Here is a 20,137-nt window from a genome sequence, read left to right as displayed (position 1 = left end):
TTTCTGTTAATGAGATTGAGTAGAGTTAGCTAAAGAAGCAATTAAATCCTCAAGAGACTTACTTGGAGCTTGTTGTTGTTGAGGCTGAAACGGTGCCTGCGCTCTTGCTTGAAAGAAGCCAGGTGGACGGTTATAGTTGTTGGGAACAGATTGTTGTTCGTTGTCTTGATTGTTCCACTTTAAGTGTGGATGATTGCGCCACCCTGCGTTATAGTTGTTGGAGTATGGATCATACTTTTGTATTTGTTGCCCCTGAAACCCTCCTAACGCATTAGCTTGCTCAAGACCACCTTGATCCATTAACGAAGGGCACATATCCATGGCATGTCCCATTATTGAACAAACACCGCACACCTGTTTTGGAGGCACCATAACCTGTTGCACAAGATTAGTCAAGTTAGCTAATTGTAATTCAATACTAGAGTTAGCACTTACTTCGTTAACTTTCTTAAGAGGTAGCTCATCTCTCCCTCCAAATTGTCGTGTGTTGCCAGCAATGTTCTTTAATAATGCCTTAGCATTTATTGGTGTCTTGTCCATGAATGCTCCTCCACTTGCTGCATCAAGCATTACACGATCAGTACCATATAATCCTTCATAAAAATATTGTATTAAAAGATGCTCTGAAATTTGATGATTAGGACAAGATGCAACCAAATGTGTGAATCGCTCAAAGTAATCTCCAAAGGGCTCTCCATGTTGTTGTCGGATTGCACATATGTCTTTCCTTATGCTTACAGCTTTTGTGGCCGGAAAATATTGCTCCAAGACTGCTTGCTTCACCTGGTTCCATGTGTTCATTGATCCTGGAGGTAAATTATAAAGCCACTCCTTTGCCTTAGCTTCTAACGTAAATGGGAATGCCCTCAACTTGACTTGCTCCTCATCCACATTGGCTGGTCTCATTCCCGAGCATACCACATGAAACTCCATGAGATGCTTGTTGGCATCCTCTGTTGAGAAGCCATGGAACTTAGGCAAGTAGTGAATCATGCCGGACTTAAGCTCAAATCCTCCTCCTGCATTTGGATATGTGATGCACAATGGTTGTTGATCCGTATTAGGCGTTGCCAACTCCCTCAAAGTCCGGTTATCAGCCATGCCTTCTTGTGGTTCTTCCTCCTCTTCCGAACTCAAATGTGGTGGAGAAGATGGTGGTAAAGACACCGATGCACGCTTTTGCTTGATTGTTCCTCGAAGCTTTCGAAATGTTCGTTCAACCTCAGGATCGTAGGACTCTAGATCAATGCTTTTGGACCTTCGAGTATGCATATACTACGAAGAGTACCTGAAATAAAAACGAGAACAAAAACACTAATTAGACAAGAAAAGAAAACAATAAATAAAAAAAAAATAAGCAATTAGAAATAACAATCCCCGGCGACACGGCGCCAAAAATTTGATAGGATTAAAAGCACACCACAAAGTAGCACACAAATGTCCTATTAATTTTCCTTATTAACAATAATATTTGTCAATCGTAGCATATGAAAATAAGGGTCTTTCCCGCAGAAGATTGTTTTATCTAACTACTTAAAATGTCACAAAAACTAGGCTGCTGTCCCTACTGACCAGTCACCGAAAAATAATTATTAGACTGACTTACACTTATCTAAAGTCTACGAAATTTTATATGCAGATCCTAGACACACTGAGCTACACTGACACAACTTTTTGGGATTTTTGGAGTTGATTTGATATTTAAATTAAATCGAACAAAAACAAGACAGAGACAGATTTTTAAGTAGTTCACAAATTAAGAAAAACGAGTTAGGGGAATTGCTATCCACCACCAAATAATCATGCAAACATGTTATGTTTCATTCAAATTCCTTTCATTTTTGGATGAAGATGCTCAAGTTGGCTCAATGTTAGAACTCAACCTATTACTCTTTCTTATGTAGTATGTTAAGAGAATGGCGTTTTCAACTTAACTTAGTCCCTAACATGCAATCTCGAATGGTGTGTTCATAGATTTAACAAGTAGAAATCATTAAGAACGAAAAGAGTTTGAGTCATCACAAGGCATCGTAAGTACTAGCGTTGTCTTGCTTATCCTAGAAATTGATTCACATGTTAATCGCAATTAACAAGTACTACTCTAGAACATATGTAGGTCCTCATTCGACAAGGGCAGGCACACACATATTCATAGCATTAGAATCCTAGATATGCTTACTAAGTATGCATCCATAGAAAACACATAAAGAATTCATCAATGAGACATGTAGTGAACCAATTTTCATCCATTCGTAAAAGTAATTCAAACGAAATGTCATAACAAACTTGCAATCATATTAGGGGCTTCAAAACAGCCCCTAACTACTAAAAATTAGTTACACATAATTCTCAAATTAAACCAAAAGAACGACATGAGTTGAGAAGATAAAACCGAGAGAAGAGAATGCCAAGATTTCCTCCTTCCTTTCCTTCCTTCCCCAACGCAGCAGCCTTGCCTTTTTCCCTTGCTTTGCTTCTTTTTTTTTCTATCTTTTTTTCACCCTTTTTCTCCCCTCCTTGTTGCTGCAACCTGTAGGTATTTTCTTCTTTTCTGCTGCCACAGTTTTTTTCTCCATAACTCACCCCACTAACAGCCATTTAGTGATGACAATAAGTGGGAGGAAATGCTAAAACAATTGTAACTCTTTGGGCAGCCTTTATGCCCATTACTCTCACTTAATTTTTCAGTTCCTCTGATATTTGAATAGGTGTTAGCTGGCTTGTTCTTGGCTGCATCAGTTTTGGCTGTTAGTTTTATGGGATTTATTGCTTTCAATGCTTCTTTGTCAGTTACAAACTGCTCAGCCTCCTGGGAACCTTTCAGTGTTTGAACGGCCATAACTTCTTCTAGAAAACTGATATTAACAATCCGCGAAATGCTCCAGAAAATAGACATCCGTAGCTTTCCAAGAATATAAGGCTCATTCTCTAATTCATTCTGAGCTGTCCGCAACTTGCTTCCAAAGTCAGCTGACCTGCACAGGCAGTTTTGACTAATTTATTACTTAACATTCCACTTGTTTATTTTTCTTTTCTTTACTTGACAAATCCTACAAAACACAAAAACAAGGTAAATAACTCAAAAATATAAGGAACTAACTAAGAAAAGACAAGTGAATTTGATATAAAATATATATAAATATAAGCTTATCACTTAGAGGTTCCCTTTCTCGGGAACTTGAAGAATCCATTCCTTCATCCATATCCAAGAAGTCATGGAGCTACGAAGAAACGTTCCTCCATCAACATCCATGGAGCCAAGGAGCAAGGTGATTATGGAAAGAAGGCCCTTCACATAGGTGAATATCCTTTGCTAAGCAAAGAGGTGCTTTAAAGGTATAAAAGTTTCTCAACTCATTTCTTTAAGATTTGAGTTGAGTCTTGGTTCACCACAACTACTAGGCCTTGAATTTCATGGGTAAAGTTTTGTTTTCGAGTGCATACAAGCATGATTCCGCCTTTAATTGTTAATTGCATGCATAGATGTTGCTCAAATGAACTTGTTTTTCATAAATTTTCCTTCAAGTGGTATCAGAGCCTAGGTCAAGTAGTTGGTGAACCCTTTTGGGTTTTGTAGTTCATAGTAATTGATTTGAATGTTGTAATTGTTACAAGCTTTATTCTTGCTTCGTTGAATGTAAATTTTGTTTGAAAAATTGCCATCTCAAATGTTGAAGACGTAGTTCATATGAGCATGAATTTTGGAGCTAAAATTTGGTGCCATGTTTATGGGGAAATTCGGCCTAATTCAAGGGGTGGATTTTTGGTTTCATGTTTGTCTTGTTAAAAGTCTTTTAAAGTGAATTTTGGAATCCCTAAGTACCCTAGGATGTTAACCCTCTATTCAGTAGTGAAAATTTGAGTTTTATTGAGTGAAAACGTTCATGGAGCTTTTATGGGTTTTCATGGATGCTCTTCAATGTTCTTGCTTTGTTCTTGTTTTTCATACCAAGAACCAAAAGGTTTGTTGTTTTGATTCAAAAAGGGTGTTTTGTTGTTTATTTGTTTTTGTTATTGATGGATGGTATGATTTTTCAAACAACACCCGTACTTTTTACTATTCACACTGTACCAATCACTTACAACTTTCGATCACCTTTCAAACACACAAATCAACTCACACACACGATCACTACTCACCTTGACCGGCCACCCCTATAATGTTTTTGTTTGGGGGGGGGGGGGGGGGGGTACTATTAGGGCTTTTATGGAATTACTTAAAGTTTTGATACTTTTGTGTATTAGCACTTTGACCCAAAAGTTTACGTTTTTTACGTAAAGGCCCAAAATCACTAAAGGACAAATTGTTTTGCTCCTTTAATGAAGTTTTTGTATTTGTTGAAAATTTTGGGTTCTAGTTGTAATTACATGAAGTGGTGGACTTTTGTGTTTTTACAAAGTGACCACAAAAAGTTTGTATTTTGCAATATAGCCCAAAAGTTGAGAGTATTGCATTTTGGCCCAAATTAGTTAAGAACAAAATAGTTTTGTCTCTTTAAATGAGAATTGGATTTTCATTTCATTTAACTCCATTTAAATCAATTCTATGGATACAAAAACCAAATTATAATGTTGCATTTAATTTTAATTAGTTAAAGCGTTAATTAATTAAAGAAAGGGTGATTATGAACTTAGGCCTGCGATAATTGAGCTATGTAAAAGGCCGTCTCGCAAATTTGTTTGAACCATGAGAATGTGTAAATTAGATTTTGGTTGTAATTGGATATGATCAAATGTTGTAAAAGAGCATAAGCTCTTATTTACTTTGAAGTACTCATTTCTTGTTTCATTTTATATGCATGAAATTGGAGTAGTAGGGTCCAATGCCCAATAAGAAAACACGCCTTAATGTGATTAAACATGTAACTAAAATCAATCACCATCCCTAGACCGAGATCCAACACTAGGCTCATGTTGGATCGAATCAAAGGTTCATAGTCATCCTAAGGCCTTAAGGCAACTATATAGTTCATCAATGAATGCAAAGCTTATGTTAGTAGTACCATATACTCTTGCTTTAAAAAATAGTTTTACAAGCATAGTGGGAGTATCATATACTACTAAATCAATCACATGGACCAATAGTTGTAATAGGACCAAATTGTTTTAATGAGATTAAAATGCATGCTTGTATGTGATGAGACCTAAAAACCCTCAACCAAACCGTTATTAAGTTGACAAGCGTGAAAGTGCTTTGAGCACTCTTTCGTGGCCTTCCACCATGGTAGGCTTCGATCATTTGTGACTCATACACTAACTTCACCCTATCATATGGGAGTACAAAGTATGTGCTTACACTCATGAGGAGTTCTATATGCATACATGATGGTGTGAAGCTAGGCAACGAGAATGATCAACATCATGTCATTGTGAGGTTGTTTTTGAACCCCTACCCGATCTTGCATAGTGGGAATGACTTAACTAAGAGCAATGGAGCCAACATCATATCATTGTGACGCATTATTCTCTAGAGGCCAAAGAATATAGGTACTTACATGAGATGTAAATAAGCAAGTGCACTCTCTCATTATTATTGATACTAGCCAACATCATATCATTGTTAGGTGGGCTTGGTAATAGTGAGCCTCCCATACCCTACTAAGAGTTTCCTCCAAAACTCTCGAATTCCAATGAGGGATATGGAATTTGCCAAAAATAATGGGTTGTGCTATTTGATTTAAAGACCCAAATCAAATAGCTTAAAATAAATCAATTTATATTCGCTATGTATTTGTTTACTGATATATTTGCAAATGATATCCAAAACTTGAAAAAGAAAAGCCAAAGGCTTTAGTTTCCGGACTTGGTACCACAATCTCATAGATTGTCTTGAATGGATTGTATATGTACCTAAGTATTCTCATCCTCACAATCTTCCTATTGATAATGTATCATTGGAAGAATATGTTAGATAAGTCTATCATAAAGAGGACAACACAAACAACAAGTGCTTATTCCTGTGTTGTATGAACAAAGGAACTTGAGAAGATTAGCAAAAAGACATGGACACTTTTAGTGTCATAATTCTTCACTTACTAATTGTTGTATGAAGAAATAAGAGTTGCTTTGAACAACCCTTAGTTAACGCAAAGACTAGTGCTTGTTTCTTTGTTAAATGAACAAGGAACTTGAGAAGTAAGCACAAGGGCATGGACACTTATGTGCCATGATTCTTCACTTACAAATTGTTGTATGAAGAAATGAGAGTTGCCTTGAACAACTCTTGAAAGTTTCTAATCATGTTTAGAACATAATGGTTGATTGACAAAAATAGTCCATCAAAGTGGACTTATGATGATTTCGAATCATTGAGTGTTGAAGTGTTAAACCACTTCAAAAGATGGAAACTAGGCAAGAACTTCACCTTTGAGTCCCTATCCAAATGGTTCACTAAGTTTATTGTAAACTATATAGTGAACAATAACCGCACGCACTCCAAATCATTTGATGTGTATAACACAATTGAAATAAGTTTCAAGAGAGATAGTGGGACTATTGTAGTCAATGGAGAAGTCAAATGAAGAAGGCGAAATAACTCTAAGGGAACAAACTTTCTTTATGAAAGGATGGACATTGGAAGGGGTATTTGTAAGAAATGTCTTGCAAGTGTCAAGAACACACATTTCGAAGGTGTTGTAAATTGTTCTTGAATAGTTCAAAACAGTTGGTTCTTGTACATGAATGCTTGATTCCATATTAGTAACTACGTTTTACAATCGTTGTAAAAAGTGTGGCTAATAAGAAGTAGAAGATTAATGAGAAAAGAAAAAAAAGGTACTTTACATTCGGAATGTGAATAAAATATAGATCTTTGCAAAAGCAAATAGTACTTACTTCCTCATATGAACTAGCAAAGAAATTGGAAAAACAGAGATTGTCTTTACATTCCAATTTGAATAAGGAACTTAATTATGTCACTATAAGAGATGGATGAATGTTTTGTTTGACAAAACATTGTTCTTTATTAATGAATGATTGGATTATTGTAATCTGATTAATTGTCTAAATAGTAGAGATGATGTGGTAGTGTTAACTGTTTAGAATATAACGACGCTTAAAACCCTAAAGGTTGCAAGGTAGTGACTAATTCCACTGAGTTGTGACACCTCTAAAACATAAATTACAAGTTGGTCATAGATGGATGCTTTGGATTGTTAGATCCAGATCCAATGCCTTCTTGTCAAAATTGCATAGAGGCAAAATGTTTGAATCTTTATTTTTTTTTTTTGAAAAGAAGAAATAATCACAAAGTTGTTGAGGTTAATTCACTTAGATGTTAGTGGCACTTGTCCACAACATAATACTACTCATGTTGTATGGCATTCACCAAAGATCACTCTCAGTTGGACTATTGTTTATTTTGAATAAACCCAAGTCCGAATACTTTGCAAAAGGTTTCAAAGAATTCAAGAATGTAAGTTGATGAGTAAGACATCTTAAGTATTTACCTTCTTAGATTTGATCCAAGGAAAAAGAACACTTCAGAAGAGTTTCCTTGAAAGATATCAAGGAAAGTAACATCATAAAATAATGGATTTCTCCAATGGGAGAAGAACGAACTCGAATAAGATGTAGTTCGTTGGATGTTATCAACTACCCATATATAGGATATATAATTCTAAGACAATATGATTGTCATTTAAAAGATCTTCCAAAATGTTTCATGACTCCATAGGAGTAGTTGGAAAGAAAGACAAGTCTTAATCATGTTAAGATTTGGGGTTGTGTGCTAATAAGCAATATTTATTTGAGAACAATCTTGTGTGATATCCTTAAATTAACCTTTGGATATCACTTTTATAAACCAGCTAACTAGTTCATTGTAATCCTACAATAGGATTTGCCTAAAATAGAGCAAATGAACAGGAGATAAAACTCAAAAAATGGGTTCTTTGAGAGACAAGATGATAATCAACAAATATAACAACCTAGTTCCTACACCGCTAGCTCCAAGGTAGTCAAGAAGGATCTATAAACCATCTCAGTTGAATGGTTTGAACTTTATGACTATGTCATAGAGTTACACCTCTTAATTTGAAAGAAATAAGAATTAAAATCCTTATGACTACATTGAGTGTATATACAACATATACTCAAGGAAATGGTATAATACCATTGACCCGAAATAGTGAAACCTTCATAGCTAATTGGTAGCTTAAGGTGACTACAATCAACGAGATTGGTTGACTTGGAAGAAACCATCTTTGATGTGTAGTCTTGGTTTCTATTAATTCGAAGATTGCTAGCTACAACTAAACGGTGATTCAATGTTTGGACATCATATGGGTTTCTGAAACCATTATCAAGACAGTCTTGATAATATATGTCTAAGACTAGGAATCACAAAACATGTACGTTGTAGAGATCCATCCATCATGAATCTTAGCAAGCTAGTAGGAGCTATAAGTGTCTTATGAGAGAAAAATTAAATCGTTTGGTTTCTCATAAAGATGTAAATGAATCTTTTGTTTACTAGGTTTACAAAAGATTAGTGGGAGTTAATCATATTCCTAAATTTGAACATATATATGATATATTAATTTTGGAAATGACAGGAATTCTTCCTCTTTAAAGTTATGACTTTAAACATTCTATAATGATAAAATGTTTATGGAAGACATAGTCTATATACATGGGATGGAAATCTATAATGATAGATCTCAAGATATAATTGGATTATCTCAATCCCTATTGATAGATGAAAGATGTAGGAAGTTTCTCGAATGATAAACTTCAAATGAAAGGACAATTCTAATCAAACTGAGAAATTGCTCTTCTAAAAGGGAATGTACCTTTTGACTCCTAAAGAAGCATAATGCGTAAATAGAATCCTTTATGCATACCCAGAAAGGTGATTTACTATTTCATATTGTATAAAAAAAAAAAACGATGTTATCAGTTGTACCAAGATCAGTACAAAATGATATCAGTGCAAGCCCAGGATCAGAACCATGGCAACTGTCAAGTTAGTCCTTAAGTATTTAAGAAATACTAAAGGATAAATTCCTCAAGAATGAGGAAGAATTAAAGTAACGCAATGGAACTGTAAATGTATTAGATTATGAATCTAATATTGTATCCATCATTGGATATCTCATCATTATGAATGAAGAGATAATTGGATATCTCTTTATTATGACTAAAGAGATATTTTGGCGGAAACGTTATAAGTAATGACTTTAGTGTGTTCCATCATGCATGCAAAATATATCGCCATATAGAAGCTTACAACAATGTTGTTTGGATGGGAAACTTCATTTATGAACCCTCCATTTGGTTCCAACTAGAAAGTGTCTCTAATGTAGCCACACTACGACACTAATGCGGCGATAGCTCAAGCCAGGTAATCAAGGTCTCATCAAGATCCGAACTCAAATGAGAGACTGAACCACATGATTAAGAATCATGTATAATGGTGACGTCCTTATTCTCAAGGTTGCTTCTATGGATAACATATAAATATCCATTGTCTAGGCCTACTATTCAGCCATTTTTGAAATGATTTCAGAAGAGGTATCATCACTCATGACCAAGCTGATTGGCTCTAGTGCAAGTGGGAGATTATTGGAAATGAGCACTAAAGCCAATCATACGATGATGCTTTACGGACATTTCACATGCTAAACTAATCTAGTTTAATATAAAGGGCAAAGATTATTGTTTAAAGCCGTCTCATATACATGTTATATGCTTAAACGATATGTCCAAGGAATATGTAATTGGGAGAATGTGATCTAAAGAAGTTAGATTCATGAGACCATTCTCTTTCGTATACATATCCTAAACATTCCTGATCATAAGATTGCCAATTGGGCATTGATAGTCCATTAAGATCAGTGCGTGTTATGTCTTCTCTTAGAGAGAGTGACTGGTCTCGAGTCATTAGTGTGACTGACACCAAGACAAGCATGTAGGTGCTCAATAGAGAATGAGTCCACTGGACGCGATGAACAATAAGTTCTCATACTCATATCATATAAGAACTCATGGTTGGGATAATGCAAAGTAGTCATTTGACCTGAGGCATCATAGTTGTTTTATGGTTAGATCCTTGATCTTTGATTATGTCAAAGTCACTCCATCAAAGGGTGTCCACGGTATAGTTGAGGTTAAGCTACTTAGCCATGGAGGCAAGTGAATGCACAAAAAAGGATCTTTAACCTTCAAACTGTTTAAGGGAGAATACTCTATGATATGATTAAGAATCTCTGGCCAAAGTATGAATGAGATTTAGGAAGTCGTTCCAAATCATATTCAAGGTAATCATATAAGTAAGAGAATCACATTGGATAGTAGACATGAAAAAACTATCAAATCAAACAATGTGGTCAAGAGTATTTTATTAGAGAAAGACCGTATTGCATTATAATCCCAACTGAATAGGTTCTCCACCTCTTATGATTAGCTTTGGTATTCATGACATACTGCTAGGTGTCACTCATGGTTTGTGGAAGCACTAAAGGTGTATAATCACTAAAAGGAGAATTGAAAAGTAAGTTTCAGTTCACAATTGATTGGAAGAGTTTTAATCTCCCACTGCTTGGCTAAAAGGAACCTAATGAATCGTACACCATGTAAGGTAGAGATTGAAGAAACAACGGAGATGAGTATGGATAATTAAATGGTTTAATTATTTATGGCTATGATTAATTAATATGTAAATTAATCAAATGAATAAGTTTGTTTTAGACCTCGGGTTAGTTTTGGGCCTCGAGGCCCAATGGGCTTCGAATGTCAAGTCCAATAACTCAAGTTGTATGACAACTTGAAAACACAAAAGGCATGAAAGCCCAATGAACCCACATGGCCGGCCATAAAGAGTGTGAGGGAGAATTGGTTTTAATTTCAATTATGCCATTCAATGTACGTGACTATACAAAAGAAATTATAGCCTATTCCCTTATAATGTTTCTCAAGAGAGAAAAGAGAAAAACAAAAAGGCTCTCTCTTCTCTTAAGAGGCCGGCCACCCTAGGAAGAATGCACTAGCATCCATTTCTTCCTAGGCCACTCATCTCTTCCTCAATGCTCTCCTTGGTGTGGAAACTTAGAGGTTCCCTTTCTTGGGAACTTGGAGAATCCATTCCTTCATCCATATCCAAGAAGTCATGGAGCTAAGAAGAAAAGTTCCTCCATCCACATCCATGGAGCCAAGGAGCAAGGAGACTAAGGAAAGAAGGCCCTTCACATGGGTGAATATCCCTTGTTAAGCGAAGAGAGATCAAAGGTATAAAAGTTTCTCAACTTTTTTCTTTAAGATTTGAGTTGAGTCTTGGTTCACCACAACTACTAGGCCTTGAATTTCATGGGTAAAGTTTTATTTTTGAGTGCATACAAGTATGATTCCACCTTTAATTGTTAATTGCATGCATAGATGTTGCTCAAATGAACTTGTTTTTCACAAATTTTCCTTCAAGACCAACTAATTAAATTAAAACAAAGGATTTATAACATGATTTTGGTCCAATTCATTAGCCTGGCCATAACAACACAAAGTCATAATTCCATTCATTTAAATCCAACATATTATCAAGAAATGTAACTTCGAGGGTGAAATATGGTATGCACTCATCATTGACCAATATTACATCACAATTTCAATAAATTACTATAGAAATTACTTAACGGGTATAATGAAATAGCATTAGACATGCACTTTTGAGCAATTATCATTGTACTTCTAACTAGTCTGATGTGATGTAATAATAACAAGGTTAAACCCAAGTTAATTTGTGTCCCTAAGTGGGGAGGATGATAAGTGATTTCTTGTAGCAGCTTTGGATTTTTTATTTTTAACAAACGTCTTTGATTCAAATTCTTACACATCATAAATATCTTGCTATGGCTTAGTCATTAAGTTAAGCTTGTGACATCATCTTCAGATGGGCTTATATGATCAATTTAGTGTCAGCTAGCACTCATGGCCTTGTAAGTTGTGTTATTGGGGTCGGGGTGTGTCACTAGATTTTAGGAACCTCAAGACTTATAAAGATTTGATTGAGTCCATATTCGGATCAGATTGAGTTCTTATAGAACAAACATGATCATCCAATGGAGTCGCTCAGACTTAACCTATTGCCTCAGAATAGGATGAAGGCAACAACAACCTATTCCCATTGGGAATTGATAGTTATCAAAGACCATTCAATGTAAGTTGGACCACGTGCCGTTTAGTCTTCTTTCTTTGTATAGTGATCCAATTTCTTATGGAGTAGAAGAGTCGTTTCGAATTTAGATATGCAGCCTCAAGTACCATGCCATCAAGATCGTAATGATTATGCATATTGTGTGGGCACATTTTGCAAGAAGTGGTATTTCATTTCTCTGATTAGCTTCAATCTCCATATCCACCGATCTCTAGGCAAAGTCTTTTATAGTATTCAACGGTCGGATCGCCTGGCATTTTGCCTTTAAATAGCTCCCTCTAGTATGGGGTTTCATCAAACCTTCCATTCTCCTGCCAACACCATGGAGCCCCCTCCTTAATTACCTAATCTCCTTACTAAGCCTAGTTCCTTCTTCGATCATATGAGGTTTAGGATATTAAAACAAAAAACCATGTCTTTCCTAACAAACTATACCAAAAAAGATTAGGCAAAACAAGTTGGGCCATAATCCTATAGTAACATCCCTTATTTTTCATGATTTGTTTCATAACATTCATTCTTATGTAGTACCCTCCTCGTAATCTTAGCATGCAGGTTCAATCTTAGCAAAGTATTGAGATTCTTCACAGGGTCCTTCATCACTGCTTTCTTCCTCACATTTGGGAGTGGATGAAGGTGATGACTGATATTCTTCAGAGTTGATGATCCCAACCAAGTTTTCTCCAGAGTCTTTGTAGATAAGTTTTTTACGTCAGGGGTGAGAGCTTGTCTCCCCCAAGTTGTTGTACTTAGTCGTGCCTTTCTCTTGAGACTTTGATAATAAACATGTGTCGAATTAAAACTTAAAGTAATTGGGCTAAAAAAAAATCTTAAACCGATAAATCTCGAAGTAAACAATTTTAGCGAAAACAAGTACCAAAGTGGAATACGAGTAAGCTTGTGGGCATGGGAAAGAGCTCAAAAGCTCCCCTCGGTATAGTTGATTCGAAAGGACATTACCTCCCAAACTTAGTATCCATAAAGGTTCTCACTGCAATATCCAGAGTACCACCTACTCCAGTACCATGAGTTAAACATTAAACAATTAAAGAATCTTTTACTCTGTACTTGTCAAACACATAAAGATAGGAAAACTTTGAGTTATACCTGAAATAATTCCATGAAGAACAAAGCAAGTTTTTTGACCTTGCCCTAAATCTTGGATCAAGGATTCCAATTGCTTGCAACTGGTGCCTAACAAAATTGCATGTCCATCGCCGGTGAATCTTAGGAAAAAGTTCTTTGCGGGCTTGGAAACACTTTTTGAATCCTTTTGTTAGACCTTATGTGTCAGACCTAAGCATTTTCGATTGGACTACCTTGAATGGTGTGTTCAAAGCTCTTCCGCGTATCAGAGCTCATATGGAATAAAATTCCACTTTGGGATTGCCTAGTCTAGATGCCCATTTGAACCCACTAAGATATGATGTCACAAAACATACTTAGTATGTTGGTCTAGGATAGAAGTAGTCGTACTTAGGGTCGGAGTTTAGAGCCACCCTCGGATGATTTCTGGATCGCCCTTGAATGTCATAGAGCTTGTTTGAATGTTATAACCCACAACCTTACTAGTTGTACAAACTTTTCGAAGGACGGATGATGCATTGGACTTCTAGGGTCGGGCACCATTAGCCCGTATCCCGCACTTATTATTGTTCGTGTCTCCTAAGCTACTAACTGTATTATACAAGATGAGTTAAATGAAACTCCTTTGACAAAGTTACTTTGAATTTTTAGACTTACAATTGTGCGTAGTTTTCAAAGTTTATGCTTTATTCGAATGAGTGAGGTAATCCTGCATCACCAAAAAAAAAAAAAGAGACAGACAGACATAAAATAGATTGACTATAAGAAAATAGTTATCATACACTTTGAAATAGAATAACATTACAAAATGTGGAAAGTCCAAAACTAAAGACAGGCCATAATAAGCAAACATAGTACAAAGACCAAAAAGTAAAATTAGAAGATGCATACCTTATATCATGCATACAATTTAAATAAGAGAAAATGCAACTTTGCCCTCAACTCACTTAATTGGAACCATACTTTCCACATAAATAAGAGCCTGTAAATCTATAACCTCATTGATAATAGAGGAATATAAAGATACTTGACATTTCTGCTACTAGCATTATAAAAGATGGCTCTTTCAACGAAGGTAACCATAAGAAGCTCGTCATTTTCCCAAAATGTCAATAAATTCTCATTGCCTTTAAGGGGTCCAACGGTTAGGAGCTTTGTCCATGAACTCTTAACTCCTTCATAGTTGTCCATTACCCATATTTCAAGTACTCCCAATAATCTAGAATCCCCGCTTGGATGGTAAGGAGAGCAAAATGAAGCGATGGATTCATTATACAGAAACATATTATCAAAAGTAAAACTAGATTCACTTCTAGAAGGTAATTGTATTTTATGAAATATCTCATCACCAAACTCAAATGAAAGTATGTATTCCTCGCCATCATTTGCAAACCAATAACAAAATCCCTTCAAGTACACTGAACAAGAGCAGTGGTAGGTATAACTTGATCTCTTTCCAAAAGTTAGCATCCATGGTGCACACCTCAGCCATGTCAGGAAGATCAATACAATGATAATATGTTAGCTCATCATCTGAATACTCACAGTTTTCTATTATTTTCACAACCTTGTATTCTTTAGCTTGGCAATCATAGCCAAATCCCATTCCTTGAAAGGTCGATTCCAATTCGAACTTTCCCTCAGGTGGGAAAGGTAGAAGAAGGCAAGAATCTGGAAGTTGCCTAAATTCCCTCGTTGTAGGATTGCATAAAAGAGCATTTTTCCCTACTATTAGACAGACAATCCCATTGCAATAACCGAGAATCGATACATGATCATGATCTTCCAATGGAAACGGTATATTTAGGTCCTCAACATCATAATGAAGGTTGTGCTCATCACTATCAACGGAAAGATTAATCATGGACTAGAAAAATTCTCGTTTCCAACTCTGGTCCGGGAAAATGTGAACCTGAGAACTATTGAGACGGATACCATTGGAGGATGAGAGTTTGTTGTCCGGTTGAGACGGATACCATTGGAGGATGAGAGTTTGTTGTCCACGGAACTACTGAGGTGTTTGGCAACAAAACTCGGACTATTGATGAGGGTGCACCAAGACTTGCGTATGCATTTGAATCACATCAGAGATTTGGGCGGCAACCTGGATAGGATTAACCACCGTATCTTCAGGAGTTTCACTTTCAACAGTTTTTTTCCACATGAAATCTTCACACGTGTATGACATAGGAAATAACACCACCAAGTTGAGAGACTTAGCTATCAAAGCAAATTATTAAACATATCACTGTAAACATGAAAATTTTGGAATGAATGAAACAAGAACACGTGTACAAAGTAGATTTGTATTGATGAATTTGTAGGGTTACAATCTCTGCTTACAATTTTCCTCTGATTCAGTCTTTAAATTTGATGTAGATGCCTAGGTTGTTGATCCAAGGGTTGTGATGACTTGATCTCGGATGAACGATTGAATGATTGCTTCAAGTTTTGAGCTAGAAACGATGCGTGGATAGTGGGTAGTCTTCACCTCAAAGGCTTGTGTGACTTGCGGCAAAGGTGGTGTTGATGTGGGATTTCGTTGATTCAAGGGTCTTGGCGAGTTGATCTTGAATGAAACGTTGTTACAAGTTTTGAGCTTGTAACAAAGTCTTGAAGCAATCGGCACAAGTGCTTGTTGATTCTTGAAGTGAATGTTTCGGCTTTGGTCAAAAGAAGGCTTTGGCTTTGGTTGTGCGTTCTTCGAAGAGAGCTTTGGCAACATATTAGTATTCAAAGATTTGTGCAGTGGTTCTTCTGAATGTACAATTTTCCACCTTTATGTTTGTCTGAGGACCTTGTAGTTATAGACTTCCAAAGTCATGCCTTTTCATGGATTTGGCCTTGATTTGTGTCTTGATTTGTCCATGGGAGAATTTATGCATGTTTTATGTCTTAATTTCAGCCACTCTTCCTCATATTGGCCGAAATTTATGGGCCTTGTTGCCTATTTGGTGAGCAATCTTCAATTCTTGTTTGTTTTGTGAAGATGCTTTAACTTTATTTCCGATTTTGAGAGCACTTTTGGCCTTTGCAGATTTAAGGGGGACTTTCTCTCTTTTGCTGAATTTTGGGAATGTTTTACACTTCCTTTGCTTGATTTGTGCCACATGCCATTGATGACTTGTCCATTTGTGATGAGTCATATGCCACGTGGAGTTTTGTGATGCATCATTTGTATGCAACGAAATTTACATGTCTACAATTACCAAACATATATGTACACAGGAAATCTTCAATTATTAAACATATTACCACATAAGATGCCAAAATTCAACGGTATTAAATAAACTTGGATTTCCACAACGACAACATACTTAGCTAACAAAGCGAATAGGAGCATTCCGGAGTTGATGAGTTTTCCAAAGAAAACAGGGGCGATCTAGTCAATTTCTAATTTTATGGAGGACCATACGTTCCAATTTTTCTATTTTTTAATTATACCAAAATAACTATTCAAATTTTACCTTTTAAGTCTATAATAATTGATGATAAAATGAGCATGATATCTGTATATAAATCAACATGTAACATTACATGATTTTAAATAACTAAGAAGGGAAAATTCACATATTCACTTGAGTTTTAATTAAGGAAGCTAATTTTTTATTCGAAATATAATCATATAGCTGCATCCTTATTACAATTAAGAGTTTTTTCATTCAAACACCACTTCTTATTTAATTTTACCCCCATTTCTATCTATGCTCCTTTAAAAATATATTATACCTTTTCTATGTACACCACATTTCTCCCAAAAATACCTTCAAACACCAACACCACATCCACAAACACCCTAATGCAGCCTCCCATGCACCCCCAATTTCCAAAGTTCAGTAAAGCAGATCTAGAGGTGGAAGGCAAGGGCACAAATATTGCCCAAAACTAAAAAAAATTGGCTCCATGGACCCAAAAATTGAAGGTCAATAAATATGCCATACTATACCCAATTTAGTGCCAAGTCTTGCCTGAGTCGCTGCTTGCGGGTGAAGATTTTTTTATTTTGTTTCTTTCAGCTTTAGCTAACAAAAACTCCATGTGGAAAGATATCGTTTTGGATAATGTTAGGGAGATCAAAATTTTAAACCAAATCGACAAACCAAATGATATGTCATCAATAGAAAATTAACTAACACTTAAGTAATAATCCAATCATCAATATTCATATCATTTGGTTTACAAAATTCGGTTTAGAAAAATGACCTCCCTATCATTACCCAATGGTTTTTTTCAGTCAGCTTTAGTCAAAAGGAGGAGAGTTCAAATTAAATTTGTGCAAAAAACTGCATACTCAAACTTGGAAAGACAAAATTTCATCTCATATGTTCAAAAACTAATAAACTATGTTTTATAAATTTGAGAAACAATAAAAATATAAAAAAATATTATATTTTTTTTTTATAAATACCCAACATTGTGAGATTACGGGCATGGTAAGTAAATTCGCGTATTATACACGTACATATCTATTTTTTAAAATATTTTTGTTTTCCGTACATGTCACATCTCGGTCCGGGCTCCCACCGTATCTCGGGCTCGACTCCACCATAGCACGATATTGTCTGCTTTGGGCTCCGACCACGCCTTCACGATTTTGTTTCTGGGAACTCACACAAGAACCTCCCAGTGGGTCACCCATCCTGGGATTGCTCTTGCGCGAACTCGCTTAACTTCGGAGTTCCGATGGAACCCGAAGTCAGTGAGCTCCCAAAAAGCCTCGTGCTAGGTAGAGATGAGAATATACATATAAGGCTTACATGATCCACTTCCCTGGGCGATGTGGGATCTTACAATCCACCCCTCTTAGGGGCCCAACATCCTCGTCGGCACACTTCCGGTCAGGGATTGGCTCCGATATCAAATTGTCACATCTCGGCCCGAGCCACCACCACATCCCGGGCTTAACTCCACCGTAACACGATATTGTCCGCTTTGGGCCCTGACCACGCCCTCACAGTTTTGTTTCTGGGAACTCACACGAGAACTTCCCAGTGGGTCATCCATCCTGGGATTACTCTCGCGCGAACTCGCTTAACTTCGGAGTTTCGATGGAACCCGAAACTAGTGAGCTCTCAAAAGGCCTTGTGCTAGGTAGAGATGGAAATATACATATAAGGCTTACAGAATCCACTCCCCTGGATGATGTGGGATCTTACGATGCACATTTTAATGATTTGCTAAAAAGCATATTTTCTAGAAGTCCAACGTACAATACACGTTTTACAAATGTAGATACGTCCTTTACCCATTTAATACACGTTATTGTCACACAATTCTTAATAACACAATAAAATTCACATATTCAACACATATGTTTTAAGAATTAAAATAAATAATTAATTTAATTAAATATTAAAATTAAAAAAATTGCCGGAATTTTTTAAAGTAAAGTTTTAGCAAATTGTCAAATAATATTTTACTAACTATAGTTGTCACATCCCAGCTCGGGTTGTGGTGGAGGCCTGGGCTGGGATGTGACAATTTGGTATCAGAGCCAATCCTTGGCCGAGTGTGGCGACAAAGATGTCGGGCCTCTAAGAGGGGTGGATTGTAACATCCCACATTGCTCAGGGGAGTGGATCCTATAAGCCTTATATGTATATTCTCATCTCTACCTAGCACAAGGCTTTTTGGGAGCTCACTGGCTTCGGGCTCCATCGGGAATCCGAAGTTAAGCGAGTAGCGCGCAAGAGGAATCCCCTGATGGGTGACCCACTGGGAAGTTCTCGCGTGAGTTCCCAGAAACAAAACCTTGAGGGCGTGGTCGAGACCCAAAACGGACAATATCGTGCTACGATGGAGTCGAGCCTGGGATGTGGTGGGGGCCCCGGGCCGGGATGTGACAATAGTTGGGCGCTAAGAGTATCTCCAAATGAGATGTCAAATATGCCAATTAAGATTAAAAAATATTAGGGTGTTCTCTAGTGAATATGTCATGTATGATGTGGCAGCAGAGTCATTTGACTCTTCACTTTCTAGCTATCTTTTTTTACAACAAACAAAGAAGGAGTCGAATATATTTAACTTAATTGTTTAATGCATAGGTCTCATTAATAACCAATAGAATAAAAACTAAAACTAATTTTGATTATTTTTTAATAGTTAATGTGACTATGTGCCCAATAAAGTAATAAAATAAATATTTTACACATCCATTGGAAAAGAAGGGGATTTAGCACTTGTATTCAATTTGCCACATTAACCATCAAATAAAATTTTGACATATTATATTTGACATCTCATTTGGAGATGCTTTAAAAGGCTATAAGTATTCTTTGTTGTCTAAATTTTTTTAGCACCCCGGATTTTACTAATAAATGTTTGCACTTCTATGCTAGAAGGTTTAACTTGATAATGTTGAATGAGTACAAAGTTATTAGTTTTTTAAGAAGGGAATTTCGAAGAAAATATAAGGGAATTGTTAGTATTAATTAGATTTAACATAACAAAACGTGGAAAATCCAAAAACCAAAGGCAGTCCATGACAAGCAAACATAGTACAAAGGTCACAAAGCAAAATTAGAAGATGTAAACTCAACGCTTATATCATGCATATAAATTAAATAGGAGAAAATGTAACTTTGCCTTCAACTCACGTGACTGTAACAATACTTTTCGCATAATCTATAACCCCATTCCTATTGATAATAGCAAGAATATGAAGATACTTGAGATTTTCGGTACTACAATTATAAGAGGTGGCTCTTCCATCGGAGGCAAGCATAAGAAGCTTGTCACATTTCCAAAGTGTCAATGGAAACTCAATGCCTTTAAAGGGTCCAACGGTTAGGAGTTTTATCTATAAACTCTTAATTTCGTTATAGTCGTCCATTACCTATATTTCAAATAATTTAGAATCCCCTTCGTACAAAGAGCAATACGAAGCGATGGATTCATTATACAATA

At 36.2% G+C, this 20,137-nt stretch overlaps 1 protein-coding gene and 1 pseudogene across 1 annotated transcript; both read right to left on the bottom strand.

Moving 5' to 3' along the window:
- Positions 1 to 6: 6 nt before the first annotated feature.
- LOC125478793 lies at positions 7 to 906 on the bottom strand. The gene has a single exon (XM_048587412.1). The coding sequence runs from the start codon at positions 904 to 906 to the stop codon at positions 7 to 9; it is 900 nt and encodes a 299-aa protein (XP_048443369.1).
- Positions 907 to 14,174: 13,268 nt separating this feature from the next.
- On the bottom strand, positions 14,175 to 15,539 carry LOC125478802 (annotated as a pseudogene).
- Between the last annotated feature and the right edge of the window lie 4,598 nt (positions 15,540 to 20,137).

This window comes from the organism of the source record quoted next, unplaced genomic scaffold, assembly GCF_019419815.1.
Source record: "Pyrus x bretschneideri cultivar Hongxiangsu unplaced genomic scaffold, Pyrus_bretschneideri_v1 Contig266, whole genome shotgun sequence".
In the NCBI taxonomy this organism is placed as follows: Eukaryota; Viridiplantae; Streptophyta; class Magnoliopsida; order Rosales; family Rosaceae; genus Pyrus; species Pyrus x bretschneideri.
The sequence above is the reverse complement of the archived record's forward strand: the minus strand, read 5'-3'. Positions and strand labels throughout refer to the sequence as shown.

Bases quoted from the DNA above. Each gene is read 5' to 3' on its own strand.
- LOC125478793 (XM_048587412.1), bottom strand. From the start codon at position 906: ATGAGACCAGCCAATGTGGATGAGGAGCAAGTCAAGTTGAGGGCATTC.